Genomic DNA, 21,167 nt, shown 5'->3' on the forward strand with positions numbered 1-21,167 from the left:
CTAAAAAGTAAAGTCACACGACACCCAGAATCAATCTGGAGAGTTCTTCGGAGAGGGAACGCAACCTAAACTGAGACGGGGCTGAATACATCTTGGCTTTTGGACTGTGTCAAATAATTACAGAGGGAAATGGTGCAGAGTCCTTTACTACACACTGCGCACACTCATTAGACAGAGTCGAGCTGGGGAGTGAGATGCCCACGCTTGGTGCTGCTCAGTCACTCTATCTGATTGCTTTAAGCTGGGGACACCGATGTGTGTGCGCGCGCCGCGATATTAATGTGTGTTTCTGTGGACGAGTGTGTGTGAGGGAAGGGGGGTGAAACGTGAAAAGAAGACACGCACATACACACTCACACACAGAATGAAACCCGCTACAGTCTTGTGTTACTGGAAGACATTATGAGATGGCAAAACACTAACATCAATTTCATTGGGTCCCGCAGGACGGTGTAAATATTTTTCAAGAGGCTCACTTTCATTTAAAACCCTTCTGCTTGTATCAGGAAGCTGAGAATCGAGTAGAAGCAGCTCTTTTCAAATTTTCCAAGTATGCGGTTTGTTTGACTTAATGTGTTGGAGACTAATCCTTTATTTCCACTGAGGGCATAAACCAATTCACGACATGAACCAATTCACAGACATTCTATGATGTATTTCCCAGGCAAGATTGACATTAAGATTAATTTTTGCAGATCTCATAGTTTAGTGATCTCTACATGCCGTGAGTGAGTCACTTTTTAAACGGATCGGTCATCACACAGCTCCGGCGGTGCCATCTGCAGTCTGTGGTGTCACTGGAGGACTGCTGCGTGCTGATTATTGAGCGGGTTCGAAAGTAGCAGTGCTACCAAGCAAAGTCGAGCCCAGTGTACGCTCTTAGAAATAAGGGTAATTAGAATTGAGGGTTGCAAAAAAATATTCCAATGAAGCATTTGTCATTACATGCTTTTTCTAAATGGAACCAATAAAACAAAAAGAGTTCCTGGTGGGATTCTACTGTATATGAGGGTGAAATGTTACTGAAAACAGGATTTTTTCCCCCCAGAACAGTAGAAGCGTTCTGGTTGAAAATTATTTAGTTCTTTGGGTAACCCCGAATGCTTGGTTTCAGAGGAACTCTTCTAAAATAGTTCTACTATGTCAAAAACCCCTATGTGGTTCTACTTATCACCTTTATTTCTAAGAGACACGGATGCAAGAGCAGAGAGGAAGTGACATCATAAAACTCACCTGGATTTTCAGGGGAGAAGGCAGCAAAGGGTTCTGTGACGAGAAAAGGAAGAGGATGGGGGGCAGAGATTTAAATTTGAGAGAAAAGTCAGCCAAATGTCACACAAATGTCACAGGACTATCAAACCGCGTGTTAGAAAATTTAACTTAAATCCTCAGATAACTCGGAATTTATGGCATTTACCCAGCTCGTTCGCTGGAGCCCGCGTTCAAACAGAGCACATTGTGTGAGGTGGGAATTGAAGAGGCTACGAGTGTATATAGATGACATGCATGTGTGTGTTCGCAAAGTTCATGCATTTCAAGTTGTTTATCGGCAGACCCCAGTTTAACCAGAGCGAGCGGGGGGGTGTTTGGCTTGCTGCAAATGCACAGAGCAGAACCTCCACTTTGATTGCCTGGAATGTAAACAGAGAAAACTAGCGCGCGTGTTCGCGTGCACCGGAGAGTGTGTGACTGAAAGAAAGAAAGACAGAAGACGACTAGGGAGCGGGCGCCTTTTGGCGGGAACGCCAACGCGCTGTGAAGACCTCAACTGCAGCGGGTGATAAGCAACAGCCGAGAGTGCTCTGGGAGGTGCATTAGAGAAAGAAAGGGGGCGACGCTGTCGTCTTAACCTTACAGGGCTCTGCCAACACGAAGCTGCACGTATAGTGCATGCATTTAAATATTAGGAGCTTCAAAATAATGTAGTAATAAAGAAGCAGGTTCATAGTCAGATTCAATATTTTGAGGAAAATTTGTGTCATAAATCTTAACAATATTAGTTATTTGGGGTTTTTGAGCTTACATCTCAAATCAAAATGAGCAGAATATGGTGCAAACGTGTAGTTTGCACCTTTGTCGAACCAGTACTGTAAAACAATGGCCACAGCTTTTGATGGGAATCATACAGTAATCTACAATAGTGAGTCTTCTAAAGCACCTGGTATCAGTTAGCAGGGATGGATACAGGTTTTTGGATTTGAACTCTGTGCTCCCTCTCTGATCTGTTTAAGACCCTCTCTAAAGCCCCCTGCCTGGCCAGATTAACAAGGCCACGCCGAGGCTCGGCTCACACCAGGCAAATGCAGAAAAACTTGCTTGGGAATCAGCCTGTCTAGTAATTCCCTTTGACGGCTCCGGAAAAGCCGTGTTTACAAATACGATGGAGGGAATGAGTGCAGGAGAGATAGAGGGAAAGCAAAGAAAGAGATGGAGAGAAATCTAATGAAACATAGATTAAATCACAGGGGCCCACGGGGCATTTATGGCCTAGTTTTACTCTTCTTATTCTCCTTTCTTCTTTTTGTTACGGAGAAATAAACGATGTCCCTCCCTCTCTATCCTCCTTTTATCTTGGGTATTTTGGAGAGCCTGTCTCCCAAACTGGGATGGGTAAGTGGAAGGTTTACTGGTGGGGTGGGCATTTATCACTTCTTACTGCTCTAGGCAAAAGTGGAGGAGGTGGCAGGAAAATAAAGAGAGTGACAAAGTGTGGTGAAGAGTGAGCTGATGATGAGGTGATGGGAGGAGAGACTGATGAAGAGAGGAAGCCGGTGTCATGCATGAGTAAAAGTAAAAATATCAGGCTGAAATACAACATTGACAAGTGACAAAGTCAACAATATCAACAAGACTTTTCTAAAAGCCCTAAATCACGCTGCACGTTGTTCACTTTCAGGGGAAAGCCCTTTTGGAAAATTGGGACCACTTGTGAAAACACGTTTGAATAACAGGAATGTGTGAAAGGTTCATGAAAATAGGCGCAACACATCTATTTTCAACATGTGTTTTGAATATCAAAATGACACCGTGAAAATCAGTTCAAATGTCATAAAAAAAGCAAACAAGCCAACCCCCCCATCAAAAACAAAACGTTGTTTCCATGCAGAGACGATCCTCCTCCACCTCGAAATTGGACAATGCGTGAGTAAATGTACTCAGATATTCTCCATTACTGCTGCAGTGTTTTCTTTTTAGTCTGTCGGCGTGACTTACGTGTGCACTCTGTCAGCGGGGTGCTCAAGCTCATGTGGATGTTGTCTATCCAAATGTGTCCTCTGGTCCCGTGTGCAAAGAAACCTTCCATCACCACCTACCGATACAACAAGGGGAGGAGAAGGAAGAAGGAAGAGGGGGGGGTGAGGAAAAGCGGCGACAACGGTGAGGAGGAGAAGAAAGACAATTAAAAGTTTATATGGTGCCTTTGATTTTAATGCTGCCTTCCCTCCTTTGCAAGCATCTTTGGATGACTTTTTTATGAGAACATTAACTGCTTGTGATGTGCCTGACGTGTACAGCGATGCCTATAGAGACAGTGACTTACTTTAGCTCATTTCAAAGTCAAACCTCGCCCGAGGTGACAGAGGGGTTAAAAAAATGATGCTTTCATATGCTCCGAGATGAATGTTTCTCTTTCTCTAACCAACTCTGATAAAGATATTACAGACACATTTCCCATTCTGGGGAGACATATAATAAAAGGTCTGACCCAGATACCAATTTATCTACCAGACATGCTTTAATATAGCTCTCTAATATTTGCCAGAAGTCTGAGACTTTTAGACTGCTGTTATAACTTTCAGAATCATTTTCCCCCAACCTTTTGTCTTGATGATGCAGTCAAAAACCATGTTAAATCTCATACCTCAATCATTTATTTAAAAAAGGGTGCGTCTATATGGATACTACCTAAATAAAAGCCTTAAATGATCAGATATTAAACTGAATACATAATAATATCATAGGTAACTAGTATCTTTACATAGATTACATGTACATATTTCCAGATATTCCACCCACCACTACCTGGAAGTCTTTAGGTGAGCGAGGGAGGATCGTTCGACCCTCTTTCCATACAGGGCCCTGATCATCTTTCAGTGTCCACAGGACGGTCTCCTCATTGTGGTTGTCCCGCAAGAGGACCCGAAGGTGGCCCTGGGCCTCCCCCCATAACTGATAGGAGAAAGTGAGGCAGAGGGGTCCAGTGTCCGCTGCAACCAAGGGGCTTACAAGGCGGGCTCGCTGTTGTTCCGTTTTAAGGCTGGCGTCCATGTAGAGATAGCTGTTTAGCTCTGGAAGAGTCAGAGAGTTCATGATATTTAATAAGCAACTACTCAAATGTCACACAAGGTTAAACTTCCTCCTTTCCGACTGATAGACGGTCCTTGTGTGTATTACAATCATAAATCATCACTGTTTACGCGTATAGATCCACATGCATTTAGGATTACTGGTTCTTTTCGTACAATTACCACTCAAACATGATTCATAGAGACGTAAACTACTCTTTGGTAACAGGAACATAATCATTAATACACAATGGCCCCGCCAAACAATAGGGATATGACAAATATAAACACGTTGAACAACAGCTCCTTATTTGAGCATGCAGTACAGCCACAACCCCAGCCAAGACCCTGGGGGCCTATTTCTCATCATTCCCTTCCAGGTAAATGACCTAAACAATGGTAAAGACCAACAAAAAGCAACAATTCATTGGTTTACGCCAGAGGATGTTTAGCTAGCAAATTGGATGCTGGCATTTATTCCGTTGTGTGACAATGAGATTGTTGAGCTGAGAGTATGAGTGTCTTTGTGTGTGTGTGTGTGTGTGTGTGTGCGTGTGCGTGTGCGTGTGCGTGTGCGTGCGCGAGTGAGTGACTCAAAGAGCAGTCTTGTGAAGAATTTCTTAAGTGGGCTCTGTGGGAAAATGTCCAGCATCAACAATATGCAGATTAAATCAGATGCTTCATTGTGAATGTGTGCGAGCGCCTGTCTGCCTTGTACACAGGTGAATAAAGCAGCGTTCGGATATTTAACAGTGCGTGCCTGTGAGCGTGAGCAGGTCTGGTTTAATTTTTCAATTCACGCTGCTTAGTCTGTGATCGTGACTTGACAAAATATGCATCCCATGAGATGCTCCAGAGGTCTCCTGGTGTTGCCTCAACAGATCTGAGATCTATTGTATTAAGATTTAAGATGTGTGTGTGCTGAGGTCAAAGAATTGGATTTTGATTTACTTAAAGAGCCAGTTTTGCAAAACACATGTGAGAGGACTTATAATTTGACGACATCAGTTATGAGACAGCGATTATGTTTTATTCAAACAACCTGGTGGAGTGTGGTGTGTAATAGTGTGTATGCTTGTTTAAGTTATTGACTGACTGGGTCGATAACCTTTCGTCACACGCAGGCGTGCATGTGTGCTCTTTTCCAGCAGTTTCGACAATAGCTATCTGCAGGGACAACTCTTCCCCCGGCTTGACAGCTCCCCTCTGCTCGCCATACGCCCCGACTCGCCTGCGTGACACTTACGACTGTGTGTGTGTGTGTGAGACAGAGTGTCCCCTGGCCCTTTGCAGCCCTCGGAATAAGTGTGTATTTGTTTATGTGCTGTGTGCGAGGAGAGCATATTTGCAACTCTGTGAGGCATTTTATCGCTCATTTTAATGCACGCCCACCAAAGTCTCTACCGTCAGCTCTGTCTGGAGTTGGAGCGTGGCGGCGTGCGGCGAACCCCCCATTGTTGTGCCTCTTGTTCGCCAGACAGCTAATAATCGAGCCTGCCTCGCCATGCACAGCACAACAGAGCATTATTAATCCATTTTCACAGTGGTTTCCTGCAGCGAGGAGCAAACAAGGATTCAATCTATGATGCCTAGTTAGCTTCCTTTACCAGTGGGGGTGTATTAAGCCAAGTAATACAGCAAATGTGGCTAATTCCATCTCTGCACCTAATTACGAGTTTCATGGCTAAGGTCGAGAGGTGAGGAAATCCTGGTCCAGAGAGGATTAAAGTGCGACTTGATACCAGTGAAATAATGATCCTTGTGTTGGCTGACCTTTGACTTTCGCAAGAAAAATCAAAGGCTGATGTGGCGTGTCAAAGCCAATGGAAATGATATCCTATATACATGAAAGTCACAGCGTGATTAATCTACGGAACCTTTCCAATCTGGTTGTGATGAAAGAAGCTGCTTTGAAGCCTCCCCCCTGTCAAAGACAGTTTTGACCGCGATAGGTCAGGGTACAGAAACATTTCTGTCATGACCCAGATCAACATGACCCCGGTGACATCAGAATTTGACATGAAGAGGGGGGCGGGCATGACAAAGCCTTGGTTTAATTCTCCCCAGCTGGTGCAAAGCTAAATCTTTCATGGAATCTTACTCAAATTTTTAAAAGATTTGGAAAGCAGTTCAGAGAAAAGTCAGGGTTTTAGATTGATAAGGCTGAAAACCTCTAACTTTACAGCATAACATCGTTGACAAGATGTTCCAGTGACGCCTGGAACAGGCTGTGACAACCACAGGACCGTAATTAGGGGTAAACATCGATGAACAGCAAATGAGCAGATGAACAGCTGAGTGTGTAACAAATTTGTGGATTCCACATTCCTAAAGAGGGACTGGAAATGCCTTAGTTTTCCTATGAAAAATATAAATAGCACCAAGTCTCTAAACCCATGAGAATACAGGCTTGGCAGTTTTTAATAACATGCCAAAAGCTTCACTTCCAATTCCACAGCTATGTATGAAGGGAAAATTAATAATTACTTCATCCTGGAGCATGTAAGTAGCTGGGGTCTTATGCAACGTCACTGGAGAGGAGTCTGAAGTAATAGAGATGTGTTGCTGCTCTTCTTTGGAAACTAACTTTGAGAGCGAGACTGCGCGTTAGTAACTGTCGCGTGACATTTCGGCAACGTCTCTGTCACTCTAATGGTTTAAATTTATTTCCCTTCTCAGTCCGGCTGAAAGTGTGGCGCCTGCTGGACGACAATGCTGCCTAATTAGATGGGTTTCAATTTAGGGAATCACTTTAATGGAATTGAAAAAGGATCCCAATAAAAATGCAGAGGAGAAAGCCCAATTTAATTAGAGGAAGCAGGGTCTTATCAAAATAAACATTAATGCTTTTGTTGTTCCTTTTCTACAGCTTAATGGAACGGTTTTCCGCCAGGCTGTGCATTGAAACGTCTGGCGAATCGTCTCTATTTCTTCTTATCGGACCAGCTCTGACAATAATAAATATGATCAAACAGATGAGCCAGTCATGGCCCAGCAACTGATGCCAAAATAAAATTTGAAAAGCCGAGTGGAACTGTTTTCTAAATGGATCCAGACCAAAAACAATGCCAGTAAGTGGCTGTTCATCAAAGAAAGACCTCCGGCTTCCTGAAGCAGCTCCGAGCGATTCAGCTGACCAGACAGTAGCGCTGACTCATGCAGAATTTTCTGCACGACTAAGGAAAAAGACTCACCGTGACTGTACAGGGACCAGAAAAGAGGAGCGTTGGGGTCATGTGTCCACCCACACAGACCGTGGTCAAAGTCACACACACCGTCTGATGAAGGAGAGGTGGAAACTGTGGCAGCTAGGAGCAGCGAGGAAGAAGCCAAAGGGTAGAAAAAAAACAGAAAGCATGTGAAATCCACAGCCATTTCAGATAACGAAACATTCGCAGCTGCGGCATCCATGTGCGCTAATGGAATTCAAGGGCTTTCATCTTTGGTATTACAGCTTCCTAATAATGCCATTAATCCTGCATTTCTTTTGCTTTCATCTGTAATGGCTTCCACAGACTCACCTGTTGTCGTAATGGGAACTGTGGTGCTTTCAGCAGGAACAGTCGGGGTGGTGGAGAAAGCTGGGGTGGTGGTTTCTGCACACAGACACACATTACCCAGGTCAGAGGTGCTGACCAAAAACAACATTCCCAGCCACTTGATTACAGTAAAGGGCATGTTCATCAGCTTTTGTTTATTTTGCAGATTAGTATACGTGGAATTCCGCCTTCACCAGGGAGGGCCAGGAAACGCATACGTTGGGAGAACTGATAAGCAACAAAGGCATAAAGGAGCACAATGTACAGAGGTATAGATATAGGTGTAATGTCCTTGAACGTATAATAACACATTATTGTTTGTGTAGTATCAATAATAATAATAATGTTTTTGTGGTATCCAATATCAGACTTTCTGACACATTTGACCCTACCAGAATAGTGACCCTTAAAAGTGAAACTTGATGGAACGATCAATTCACAAGCCGTACTACCTATATAGAGCGAGAAGAGGGGGTCGCACTATAGGCAAACGTTGTAAGTTCAATCCCAGAGTCCTGGTTCATCTCAGGCATATTAATGTGTATGGATGCTTATTACTGATTCCTATCTTGTCATTCATCACGGAATGAATGGGAGTGTGAAGGAGTCTGAGTGCTCTTCAATCTGTACCTTTAAGGATGCGCCTCTCTATGTCATTTGCCCGGCGCTAAGCCAGCTGTTATATAATATTAGGGCTGGCTTAAGATGTACGTCCTAGGTGTCAGAGTGTCAGGTCTTTGTCCCAGACTGACTCCTCTCCTGCTTCCTATTTCACTGGGCCATCCCACACACAGACAGGCAGAGTCGGGCTCAGATAAGACACCCACAGAGGGGCCCGGCTAATGTTGTGTCTGGGTGTTCAGGTGTCTGTGTTTGTTTGACACCTACACGGGCTTACACACACACGTCAGCTACTACACACACTCATGCCTGGCCTAGGGCTGATGGATGGATGCGTCTTACACACTCCCCTCGACCTTGGATGGGATGATTGCAGTGTGGGACTTCTCACAGGCTGTCAGGGAGGATACACAGAACATACTGACTCTGCTTTCTTATGCATGTGGGAGCTGCTGTGTGTGTTACGCTCACCCCATAACTCATGCGCACCTAGGAGGAGGGAGAACAAACACGAAGTAAAATAAAACGATTCTCCTCTCTGCCCCGAACGTCACTTTAGTACAGGTCAACTGTGGTGTATGGTGGGATCCTGTGGGGAACTTTGGGTCATATCTCAGCTTGAGATCGTGATTAACAACGTGAATAATCTAGGCCAGCTGTTCTCACAACTCACAAAAACATCATTTTTAGAGAAAAAAGAGATTTCCTACTGGTACAGCGGTTAACACAGTTGTCTCGAAGGAAGAAGGTTATGGGATTGATTCGAGCTTAGTCCGAAAGACAAAAACAGCTTGACTCCTCTATATTGCCTCAGTGTGAATGCATGTGGGAACTGTTGAACTCTGTTTGTCGCAGTATTAAGTGAAAATTGCTATGAGGACTAAACCTTAATCTTATTTCTCTCTATATTCTACATTCTCCACTCAGTTAAATACCTGTAAGAGGCACCGCTGTTGCATTCATAGTTTATTGACGATCAATAACTATTGCATGGTTGCTAGATTAACGTCTAGAACGGCAACAAACACAGTGCGATGCAGAACTGCTTTTGGGAATTTCCTTGAGGAAATGAGCAAGACGACAGCCCAGTTGGAGAAATGGCAGCAATAAACTGGCTGGCCCCAGTTGGCGACATCCTCTGACATTCACCCAGCTTTAATGTCATGTCCTTTATGCCTGTCATGAACTAATTAATGAGACTCTTATCACCAGCAGTCCATGAGGAAGGCACTGCATGGAACGCTTTTGCTTAAATCCCCCCTTTCTGCTAATTTCCACATACATCACAAGTTTGTCCTTGTTTACTTTCTTTTCCAGTGAGGACATTTGGATTCTTGACTTAAATCACAGAACCAGGTGTTAAAACAAACTGAGCTCTTATAGATACCAGGACGCTTAAACACATGTTGCCCTTGTGTGGCTACAACTAAACACACATAAACACAAGTCCATTAAGATTCTACCCGATCATGAGCACTGTGCTTTCAAAGGTCAGACCTTATCACGGTGTAAAAGCGTTGACCTTTCTAGGGTATGACAGGAGCTTGCATTTGTGTGGGCATGTGTGTTTATACGAGTCAGCATGTGGTCTGTCTACCTTGCCCTGAGCCCTGTCCTTGATGTATGTGAGGAGCGTGTCATAGAGCTCTGTGCTGAGGCCCATGTGTGCTCCAGCCAGGCCTTGCAATGCAGGAAAGGTCAGAGTCTTATATAATGTGCGTACTGCTGCAGGTGATGATGCAAGTCATCACCATGCACAGTGAGACGCCAGCACTTAAAACTAGGGATCTGTTGGCATACATAATAGAGATGCCAGCATAGGAATTCATGCCGCATCTGCACAGGCTCCTGGAAATACACACCAAAATACCTTTTGTGTACACACACACACAAAAACACACTGACCGCCGGTGCATAAAAGATGCTGCTCACTCACAAAGTATCTGACTCAGCAATATGTCAGCAGAGAGGAAAAAAAAAAACTTCAATTATGCAGAAAGCTTTTCGGTAAATCTCCCTTTGGCAGTCCAAAATGTGTGTGGGCGCTCTCTCGCGGAGGCAGAAATGCACCCACATACGCATGAATATTAAAGTATCAGGGAAATCTGCTCAGCAATGCACCTCAAGGACCTATAAACTGTCCCCTGTTCACACTTGTGTAATGACATGGTCGTCCCCTGTTGAATGGTTATTTACATATGCACGGGAACACCCCCACCCCCCCATCCACCCCACCCCTACACACACCTCACAACTAAACTCACCACTTCACCATAAGAGTTTGCATTCTGCCACAATCCGAGAAACACTTGTTGTACTTTACTTTAGAGTTCAAGGACAGTGCACATTAATAAAACATCTGCGTCTGTGCCCTCTTAACCATTTGGCTTATTTCTAGCTGTAGTGCATTCAGTATATTTTAGGGATTCAAAGGCATGAAGGAAAACTCCTTGAACACTGACAGTAAGAGCCCAACTGCCCTGAGTTTTAGAGAAGTCAGGCAAATTTATGGAGATTTTGAGAGAGTTCCACCTGAAGGATACATCACAGGTGTGCAGGTGCTTGGAAGAGCTCCAAACGCATAAAATAAAGACAAATCCTCTTGGGAAAAATACAGGACAGGTGATATTTTGCATCCCCCCCCCGACACATGCCTCCCTCCTGAGCTCATACATTTCTTTTAATTTCTGGGGGAAAGAAACAGAGATTCTGTGTGCGACAGCTGTGCCTCAGCAGTGGGGAACCGAAGAACTCCAACAGCAACAATGGTGGAAAAGAGGTGTGAGTGATGAGCAACAGAGGAAAGAACAGGAGTGGAGGCAGGGTAATAAAAAAGAAATAGAAAAACATTTATGGACCCACACACTGGGCCTCAGGGTGCAAATCAAAAGAACCGAAACCATGTGTAGAAATGACTGACTGCGGTAACCACAGCTGTTTAAGCTAGGTAAGAGTTTGAGTAAAAATACACATATTTCTTTGGTTTTAACAATTCGAATGAAAGGTCAAACGTGAGACAAACCAAAAAGAAATACTTTCACTATGAAGGGGAGGGGGTGGGTTACAGGACATCAGCAGATTTCATTTCCCAGAGATCATTTACCAATCAAACAGTAAATTGTTTCCGATGTGGCCTGAGAATTTCCTCAGGAATTCCTGAAGATGATTGCCAGAGCAGCAAAATGAGATGTTTGTGTGGGGTGAAAATTGGATGATGAACAGTAACAGAGTATCTGCTCTCACGTATGACATCCAAACTTCTTTTATGATTAAAATGTTCTGATTACTTTTGGGATTTTTTTTATCAGACTGAAATAGTGTCAAATATATTATAAATAGCAGACACCATGAGTTTTTACTGCAGTACTAGAGCGTGCTTTAGCTAAAACCACAGTTAATATATCCATGCTTCTTTTACTCAGAAATAATGTTTGTGTACTTTGGCAATATTTTCAAGTATATGTTGGATGGATTTGAGGGATTTTAGTTCTTTTTGTCTCAATAAAAAAAACCAAAAGTCTTAAATATAGATGTAGCTTTTAATATCTGTATCACCCTGTTGTAAAAGCTGCCTCATGGATTTACTCCTCTTTCTTATTAGCAGTTATACGCTGAGATGCATAAATCAATGAGATGAAGGTTTACATCCGTTGAGGACAGGGTGGAAGTGTGTGGGTGTGGGAATGCTATATATTATATACTACATCATTTAAATGTGGTTTATTGTCTGTATTTACATGAAATTGTGTCTGTTTTTATGCAAGTGCATTTTTAATAATGTAACCCTGTCTTCTGTTCAAGGACAGAGGGAGTCATAAATTCTGATCCCATGTGTGCTGGTGCATGTATGCCTGTGTCATTCAAGCACTTCCTCACATCTGGGTACCAGACCACGTTCTCTCAATTTTTCTTTCTTTCTATCTCTGGGGACACATTCCTTTAGGCCGAACCCTGTCCACCCCCTGCTGATGCTAACACTTGTTCTAAAAGAGATTCACAGATTGCTCGGCTCAGATTTCTGTTGTAACAAAGAAAGAAAACTAAACAAAGCATTGAAGTGGCGAGCTTAGTTGGAGCTTTGCTAGGTGATCACCTTCAGTTTACAGCCAACTCTGGGCATCTCTTTTCATCCCTGTCAGACGAATAATTCTCATACATATCTAATGTGAACCTCATTTGTCTGGTGAGCTCCCTTCCCCAAGGTCCATTCATCCAACATGACTTGAGTTCATAACAGCAGGGCAAAAAATGCAGTCTAGGATAGTGCGAGCTGCAAATTATCATACCGAATATGATTCCCTGTCTTATGAGAAATGGCAAGCCGTCCTACCTGGAAGGTCACAACCCAGTATCTCCACTCTCATCCCGATTCCTGCTGGAGACCACCTCTCTGGGTACAGCCTGACGTACTGGGCCACTACCTCATCAAAATGGCGCAGCTCCGGGGTGTCATAGTGAGTGTTTCCCTCGAAGATCTGGTCAAAATGTGTAAACACAATGAAAACGTCATCACCTGATGCATTATTTCCAAGCACACTAACACAACGCTCTGGCTCTCACACCTTGGGCAGGCTAAACTTGCTGTCCATGATGAAATTCCAATCTTTTGCATTCAAGCTGTGCGCCACTTTATACTTCCTGACGAATGCCCGGTTGTCAGTGGTTGCTCCGCTCCCTGCGTCTCCACCACGAGCTCCCTGAGTGATCACTCCTCGCACCATCTTTGGCACACCCAGATCCACCTGTGGGAATGCATGAAGTTTAGGCCAATGAACAGAAAACAGAGGACCTATTTTTTATAGATTATATAAATAATAAAGCCATTTCTTAAACATAGAACGTGTTGCACATTTCAACAATGTGAATGTAAGAATAACATTTGGAATTAAACACTAATGCCACATTTAGAAAGTGACCAAAAAAGACTATTGAAATGTACCTGAAGCCACTCCTCTCCAGCCAGTGGCTGCGCAGGACCAGGAAACCAGCCAGAGCGACTTGCAACCAGGCGGGCGGTCCCAGGATTCCACACCATGTCCCTGCTGGAGGAGGCCGAGATCTGGGTATCAGGAAGCAGGCCGGACAGCATTCCCTGCAGGTCTGAACACGGGGCATCTGGAGTGCAGGGCAGAGAGGGCAGACACGGCTTTAACCTTCATTTCAGGGAGCAGTGATGGAAAAATTCCTCAGACGATGACCTAACATATGCTCACGCTGGGAGTGATTAATCCTCACCACAGCGGAGCATTTCCGGCAACCGAGCATGAGGGGTTCGACTGTAGTAAACAGCCGATGGACACAAGAGACATTCATGATTAAAAACGCAACCGGGCTTGAACGTCTGGACAAATAGATGAACTGGTATTCCGAAATTAAGAAAATTCACATGGGGAAACATTTCTTTTGCCATAGTGTAAATACTGAAGACGTAAAATATTAATGACTTCATTTGTAATGTTAATTACCGGTACCCATTTTGATGTGCATATGATGTGCAGGTGGAGAAACATCTATTTTTATCCCATCCACTTAAATGTGTTGTACACACTCTAAATCCCTACGAGATTTTTTTTTTTCTGTGTTACTGAGAAGTTCTGCACATGTAAAAGCACTTGGAAATGCAACTCATCCTGATACGGATGAGTGAGCAGCAGCGAAGAGAAACTTGCTGAGGGAGAATATGAGAGGATTAGAAAGGTATGTATGCAGAGAGGAAGAGTGGCAAGGGGGGGAAATGAGCAAAAGACAGCTGACGGCGAGGGCTTGGGGAAACTGGGAAGAGAGGAAGAGTCCCATAAAGAGAAACAGTGGGCGAAGGGAGGATGGCTGGATGGTGGAAAACAGCTGGGGTCTGAGAAAGAGCGGGAGGAAGTGAGATGAGGGGATGTTAGTCGTGATGACGGTTTAAGAGAATGCAGATCAAAGTTTCATGGCGTTATGTCACTGCAAAAGCAGGAGATGTAAATAATGAATAAAACAAGAACAGGAAGTGAACGTGTAAGGCTTTTGAGGTCACTGCTATTTTTAGAAAATGCCAATGCAAAGATGTACCTGCGCTGTAGGAGATAATAGGTATTTCAAGAGCAGCTGTCGAGGCAGGAGCGAATCCCAGTTTCTGATGTAAGAGCGTACGAGGAGCCATGAATGATGGATCGCTGCTCGTTTCCAGATACAGAGAAGACTACACATCAAAAACCGAGTACAGTCGTGAGGGGAGAGCGAGGCTGAGTTGGGGGAGTCGGACGCGGAAGAAATGAGAGTCATACGGTTTTTGTGGTATCTCTGGGAAAAAGACTAGAGTCGAAATTTCCTGTAATTTGCTGGAGGCTTCCCATGTACAATGGATACCAGTGTGGGAGGGAGCGCAGACGCACACAGTTATGGGGGTGAACGTGAGGTTTAGGAAGTTATGTGGACGGCCGGTGTTTGAAAGTTCAGCGTGTTTAAATCACATTCAACAGACGTTTATCTGACCACAGCATCGGCTGCTTGAGTCACTAAATCACAAAGGAGGACAAAAAGAGATCTCAATATCTCTCAGAGCTTCTCAGATTACATTTGAAGAAGAGCCAAAGAACATTAGGCTGTTCTATTCAGGAAAATACAAGGACATGTAGGATTACATATGATTAGCTGGACTCAGATAGGAAGACAAAATGTACCATTAATATCTGTGACTTTGCAGCAGATGTTACACACACACATGTACATGCACGCACACACACACACACCTGTAATCTGACATCCATAGAGCTCAAAGCGAAGGGCAATGCCATTCTTCCAGGCTTGAGGGCGGATCCGAACAAAGCGGGCCAGCACCGGCTGTGGGACTCGGTTCAGAACCACCTCGGCTGGGTCAGTGTTAGCGTGGAAAATCTGAGGGGTAGAGAAATGTGATAAACTGTGTTATAGAATAATATTCCTTTATTGAATTTACGAACACACAGGAACATGAATGTCATACATACAGATATGACATTGTCATACGGGTGTACGCCACTCACACATGCCCGAGTGTGCGCACACATTATCAGGCAGACAAAGCAGAGACAACCCAAACATGGATCAGATGTCGACATCCCAGCTGTCGATGTGTTTTAAGGTCAAAGGTTCAGCTTCAGGAGGCTGGGAAAACCTGGTAACGGATCTCTCTCTCACACACACACGCACAGAGCTCCATCATCCAACATCTCCCTTCTACCTCTCTGGTGGTGGCCCTGAAACGCCGCAGGAGACCTGACCTGAGATCACTAAACATGATGGGCCATCAGACAGAGGAAGTCAGCCGAGGCGGGCAGGATGTATGTGAAATTAGCTTCCTGATGCGTCAAAACTAGAAAAAAAAAATCACTTCTCCACAGTTACTCTTTTCCTTTGCTCCGCTTGGAGTAGTAGGGGGTCAGAGGGCAAATGTAACCTCTGTGGTCAGGTTTCCTACTGGGCAGAGTCGTGATGCTTGAGGGTGTTCAGAAGGATTGGGACCCGCCATGACGGTTTTACCTTCACCTGACAGACATTTTCCGCATCCCTTACCCACCGTTTTCTTCCCACATTAAATTATTTTATCTCTGTAACCCTCACCACCTTCTTCCTCTTTTTTATGGCCACCAACTGAAACCCACACAATGGAAACCACAAGAGCGCAGACACACACTTACACACACGATACCCAGATAACTGCAGGAAGTGTCTTTTAACTTCAGGGACTGTTAAGTGTCATTTGTCTCTCCATCTGTGTTGACTCCTGACTTTTATCATTACAACGCAGTGATGGAATGTAACAAAGTCAGTGAATAAAAAACTAAGGTGGATAAAAATTAAAACAAACATGAGACAGGCACACAAGTCCAAAATTTACCATAATCTCACAAACAAACAAAATTATATCGACTTCGGTTTGGGATACTTTGACCAATAGTGACACACACACACACACACACACACACACACACACACACACACACACCAAAAAAGAAGCCAACCTCTACAAGACGACATATTAAAGATTAAAGGCATCAATTCTTAAAAAGACTCTGACATGATTTTTCTTTTACTCTGATCTGAATATGGAATGATCAAGGAGCGGCATGCCTAAAAATTTGATTCCCTAATGTTTTGATAATGTTGTTTTTCTTTGGAAGTGATAAACAGCCTGGTTCCAGTTAAAGTCGAAGAATATTATTCTTCCATACTTGCAGAAAGTGACCCATTTACAAAATTCCCCATCTTGCTCCAAACTCTAAAAATAATGATGTTCCATAAATCCCATAACCGATGGGAATATGAGTGATATGTCTTTAAAATCTGACTTGTGGGGTTTATCTGATTTCGGGTATGGCCTGATTTAATCAAATGGAGCTGACACTCGTAATACAAAGCAGCATGAGTGTTTGAACAGATAAGCGGGTCTATCTACGCCGTATCTGCGGATCAACCGAGGATAGACAGGCGTTGTGTTTACCTAAGAGGCCAAACGGTAGATGTGGGCTCTTATGGGGGTTGTGTAAACACCCACGATTGCTCGCGCTAAAAGAAGGTTCGGCACATCTTTATGGCCACCAGATATCTGGTCTTAAACAAAGAGCAGAAGGGAAGCCAGAAATCCTGGGCAGAAAAAAGAGTCCCTGGAATAATGGCCGAGAATGAGCGGAAAAGAGAAGATTTAAAGGAGGACACGAAATATAATGGATTAAGAATCTTATGAATACCGGAATGTTCATGAGGAGGAAGAACAATGGAGGGATTCAACACACAAACAGGAAAAACCTAATAAGCCAAATCAGCCACATGGACACTACAGCTATTGTAAATGTCAATACTGAGTTTAACTTGAATTTCCTAGCACTCCCAAAAAACATTTAGCCAATATCCACTCGCACCTTGTTTAGATGGACTGAGTGCATTAGGTAAGTTACACCTTTGGACCAAATATATCAGCCAAGATTACAGAAATGAAAAGCTCAGTTTATTCAAGAACCATCTCCGATTTCAATAGCTGAGGGTGTGAAAAGAGAAGAGGCAGGAAAAAGAAGGAAAGAAGTTGTTAGTGGGCTCCACTTCCTTCACTCTGTTGTCACGGTACCTGAGGGGTCATTCATTTGACCCTCCATTCTTTATTCCAAGGTTAAAGGTTAATAGCCCTGGGAAGCAGATGGTTGGTCATTGACCAGCTTCTTGTTACTTTTTGACAAACTGGACATGCTGACTTGGATTTCACAGCCTGAATTTCTTTACTACTCCACGCTGGAGGTTTGAATCTTCAGAAGAATCTACTCAGTGGAATTATACATCTGAACAATTGGTCGCTTTATTAGAAAATCTACACGGGGTCACAACAAGAATAATGTGAGGCATCAGATGATTACTTAATTCAACTATGGAAAGCTAACGAAGCTGGTGAAGGCTCTCACATGGCCGCTTCTCTAATGGCGGATTATAGCAGTTATTAAATTTTACACTGGCTTCTGTAAGATATAAGTTTGAAGAACATTGAGTTAAAGGTATGGTTGAGGTTAAGAGTGGGGGGTAATAATAAAAGGCGTGAGGCGAGGCTTATTCAGTTACTGTTGCCGACCTATAGAGGGCGACGTTACCTGTATTTTGAAAGCTCATGGACAAAGCTAGCAATCTCTTTTAATCTGCCTGACGACACGGTGACTAGGAGCCCCAACCCACATGCACTGGCTAGCCATAGTGAATAATTAACACTGTCGTGTTGTGTCTCCTGGTGAGCAGAGTCATGAAAATATAACGAAGCTCTCCTTACTTACACATGTAAAGACACAGTGGCACTATCCTATGGTCAGACTTGCCTGTGTGGACACTGGAGGGATGCAGGCACCATGGCTATTTAACTATTGATGACCTCTCCAGAGAAAGAGGTCACTCTTCGCGACGTGTGCATTAGAGTAAACCTCTAAAAGTAATTGGATTCATTTCCTAAACATATAAAACAAAAGATATATAAAGAATGAAGATATATAAACACACCGATTTAAAAAGTAGATATTCCCAATGCAAGTGTGTTTACATACATGTTTATGACGTATATTAAAAAATCCAATACGGCCCTACATGTAAAAAAATAGGGATTCTAAAGGCCATATTTCAGCATGGCCAGATTCATTTACCACCGCTCTGTAGAGTTTTTCCTTCAAGTCTAAGTACACCGCAGGGAAGGGGCTCTGTGGAAGACATTATTTGTTTCCAGTTCGGTTTTTCATCCCCGTTGGTCCCCTGATCTTTCTCTGTCCATTGCACTGATCATTCCAGCCTCCCTGCTCTAGTTATTTTCTGTCTATGTCTCTTTTTTTCTGGCCATTAGCGACACACACACACACACCCACACACACACACCCACACCCACACACACACACACACACACACTAGTTTACGCAACATTTCCCCTCCCTTCCCTTTAAGATGTCAATTGTAAGAACTGGTTTGAAGCTGGCTGCTGTTAGTTCTAGGTGTGCTAAATCAGATGTCCCAGTTTACCATTATCATCAGATGCATTTGCCAGTGGGGGGAGCGTGTGTATTTTTCTTTGTGAATTATGTATGCATTATGCATTTGGTTGAAGAATGTGTGGGTGGGAGACAAATCCTGTGCTTCTGTGACACAGTGTGATGAAGCGGGTTGAAATGTAGTGTGGATAGTCCCCTCCATCTCCTAAAATTCACACTTAATTTCAATAATTTCAGCTCAGATTAGTTAGCACTGGGACTAATGCGATTTTCCTCACACCCAGATGATACTGTAGCTCTTTAATAACAATTCAGTTTATTATATATGCATATGTCCTTTATGTTGAAGACATGTGCACACAGTTATACACGTACACAGAGCTCAACTGCTGGTGTGACCGATGGATTGTGAGCTACAATGCTAGGTTGTTTTCTCTTCCTACTGCCCAAAAAAGCTTTCTCACCCACAATGCATTTCTGCTCTCAGCTTCCCCTACTCTCTAGCCCTGTTTCTGTCAAATCCCCTTTACTGGCACTAATTCGTTCTATCAATGGCGGGAAAAAAATTGAAAGCTATGAATCAGAAACTGCGTGCTTTCTCAAACAAACTGAGGAAGAATAGCCAGATTGTACTATTTATTTAAGTCTGAATGGTGTCAAATGCATCAAAACTTGGGGTTCCACTTTCTGCAAACAGAGCACAATTTCTTCCTGGGTGATGCCAAGCTGTGCGTAAAATGACAATTAAATGGAGCAAATCCAAATGATTACAGAACCCCCTGATGGGGATTCACATTCAAACTCTTAAGGACTTTTCAGGGAGGAGGCTTAAGAACGGTTAGCTGAGAGTTTGTAAGACATGACTGGTGGATTAGCACTCATGGGCGATTCTACTGTGGCCCACTGGGATGGGGAGCAGCCAGCTGACAGGGAGAGGAAAGCAGCTTTAGCATTATATAGTATTTAGCCTTAATGAGTTACTACAGAGTTTTCAATGCAGAGAGCAAAGGCTCCATCTAGGTTTTATGTCTTGAATGTCTTCAGTCTAACCTGAAGTAGTTAAATTAGTTGAAGGCTTGCTTTTAGATATATAAGGAACTCTTTCATGGTAACTTTTAGCAACTTGATGAGGTATCTTCAGGTTTTACAAATCCTCAGGTTTTAATTTTTAACGTGAATATTTGTGCTGCTAAAACAATCTCAAAGGGTCACCTCATAGTAACATAGACTTTTAAATACAGCACTGCCTGTATTCTATTAGAAAATCAGGCATTAACCACTAGCTGGATGTGGCACATTCTAATGGGTTACAAAAGTTGCCCAAGAAGCCACTACTGCAAGAGGTAAATCACCCTAAAAAATGCATATTGATGCATCTTTCTGAGCTGATTTCTTAAAGTTGTTATTTATAGTTTTATGCTGCACACACAGATGAGTTGAGGTAAATTACACAATGCAGGCAGCCATAATGTCCATATGTGTGCACACGTGCTACAGAGCCCAGCCAATGGTTACATAAAAATATAGAAGGGGGTGGGGTGGGGGCTATTCTTTGTTTGAAGTGGGGGGTAAGTGGGGTTCAGACGAATTACACAGATGTTGACTTTTGAAGCCAAATCCACGTTTCACTCAATAATCTCCACATCAAATACCCCCCACTGACCCCACCCAAACCAATCAGTGGCATACTCAGAGGGGGTGCCCACATCCATGTGGGTAACAGAGCATGTGTGGATTAACCATCACACACACATGCACCCCCACACAGACACTTCTTGTCTACTAGAAGGCACAATGACCTTAACCCAGATATGACTGACATGCAGAGTTCATTTCCCCTAGAGATGGGCTTATAGCCACAACAGCAGCACCACCAAGCACCCATGTATGAATTCCCACCCCTCCCTCCAACACACAGAGGCCAGCAGTAAAGTTCAGCCTCACAATATGAATTGCCTCAGCAAATACTGCCTACCATAACAGCTGCATGCACATCTGCTGTGGATTCATATAGCCTGGTGGTATCTGATATAAGCTCTATGGTAATAAAAAATATATATATATTCTGATAATATTAAGTTAATGAAGCATCTTATAAATTACACAAATATTCAATATGCAGGCATAATTACATAGGATATGAATATACTTCATATAGTTTGATAGATCCTCAGAAACCTCTGGATATATCATTTCTTTCATAATAAATACAGAAAAATATATTGGACTCCCTGGGTTTCACAGTCCTGTGTCTG

At 43.4% G+C, this 21,167-nt stretch overlaps 1 protein-coding gene across 2 annotated transcripts in view; it reads right to left on the bottom strand.

The window, feature by feature from the left end:
- The window catches only part of nrp2a (neuropilin 2a), a 55,513-nt gene that overhangs the window by 6,344 nt on the left and 28,002 nt on the right, over window positions 1–21,167 (bottom strand). For both annotated transcript variants that reach the window (XM_011606099.2, XM_029839967.1), the window contains exons 8-16: window positions 15,178–15,322; window positions 13,386–13,561; window positions 13,009–13,188; window positions 12,777–12,921; window positions 7,808–7,882; window positions 7,481–7,594; window positions 4,024–4,289; window positions 3,214–3,310; window positions 1,234–1,266 (exon numbers count right to left, since the gene is read on the bottom strand). In XM_011606099.2, coding sequence (XP_011604401.1) covers window positions 1,234–1,266; window positions 3,214–3,310; window positions 4,024–4,289; window positions 7,481–7,594; window positions 7,808–7,882; window positions 12,777–12,921; window positions 13,009–13,188; window positions 13,386–13,561; window positions 15,178–15,322 — 1,231 coding nt within the window. The remainder of the gene's footprint in view (window positions 1–1,233; window positions 1,267–3,213; window positions 3,311–4,023; window positions 4,290–7,480; window positions 7,595–7,807; window positions 7,883–12,776; window positions 12,922–13,008; window positions 13,189–13,385; window positions 13,562–15,177; window positions 15,323–21,167) is intronic.

This window comes from Takifugu rubripes, chromosome 8 (genome assembly GCF_901000725.2).
Source record: "Takifugu rubripes chromosome 8, fTakRub1.2, whole genome shotgun sequence".
Taxonomy (NCBI): domain Eukaryota; kingdom Metazoa; phylum Chordata; class Actinopteri; order Tetraodontiformes; family Tetraodontidae; genus Takifugu; species Takifugu rubripes.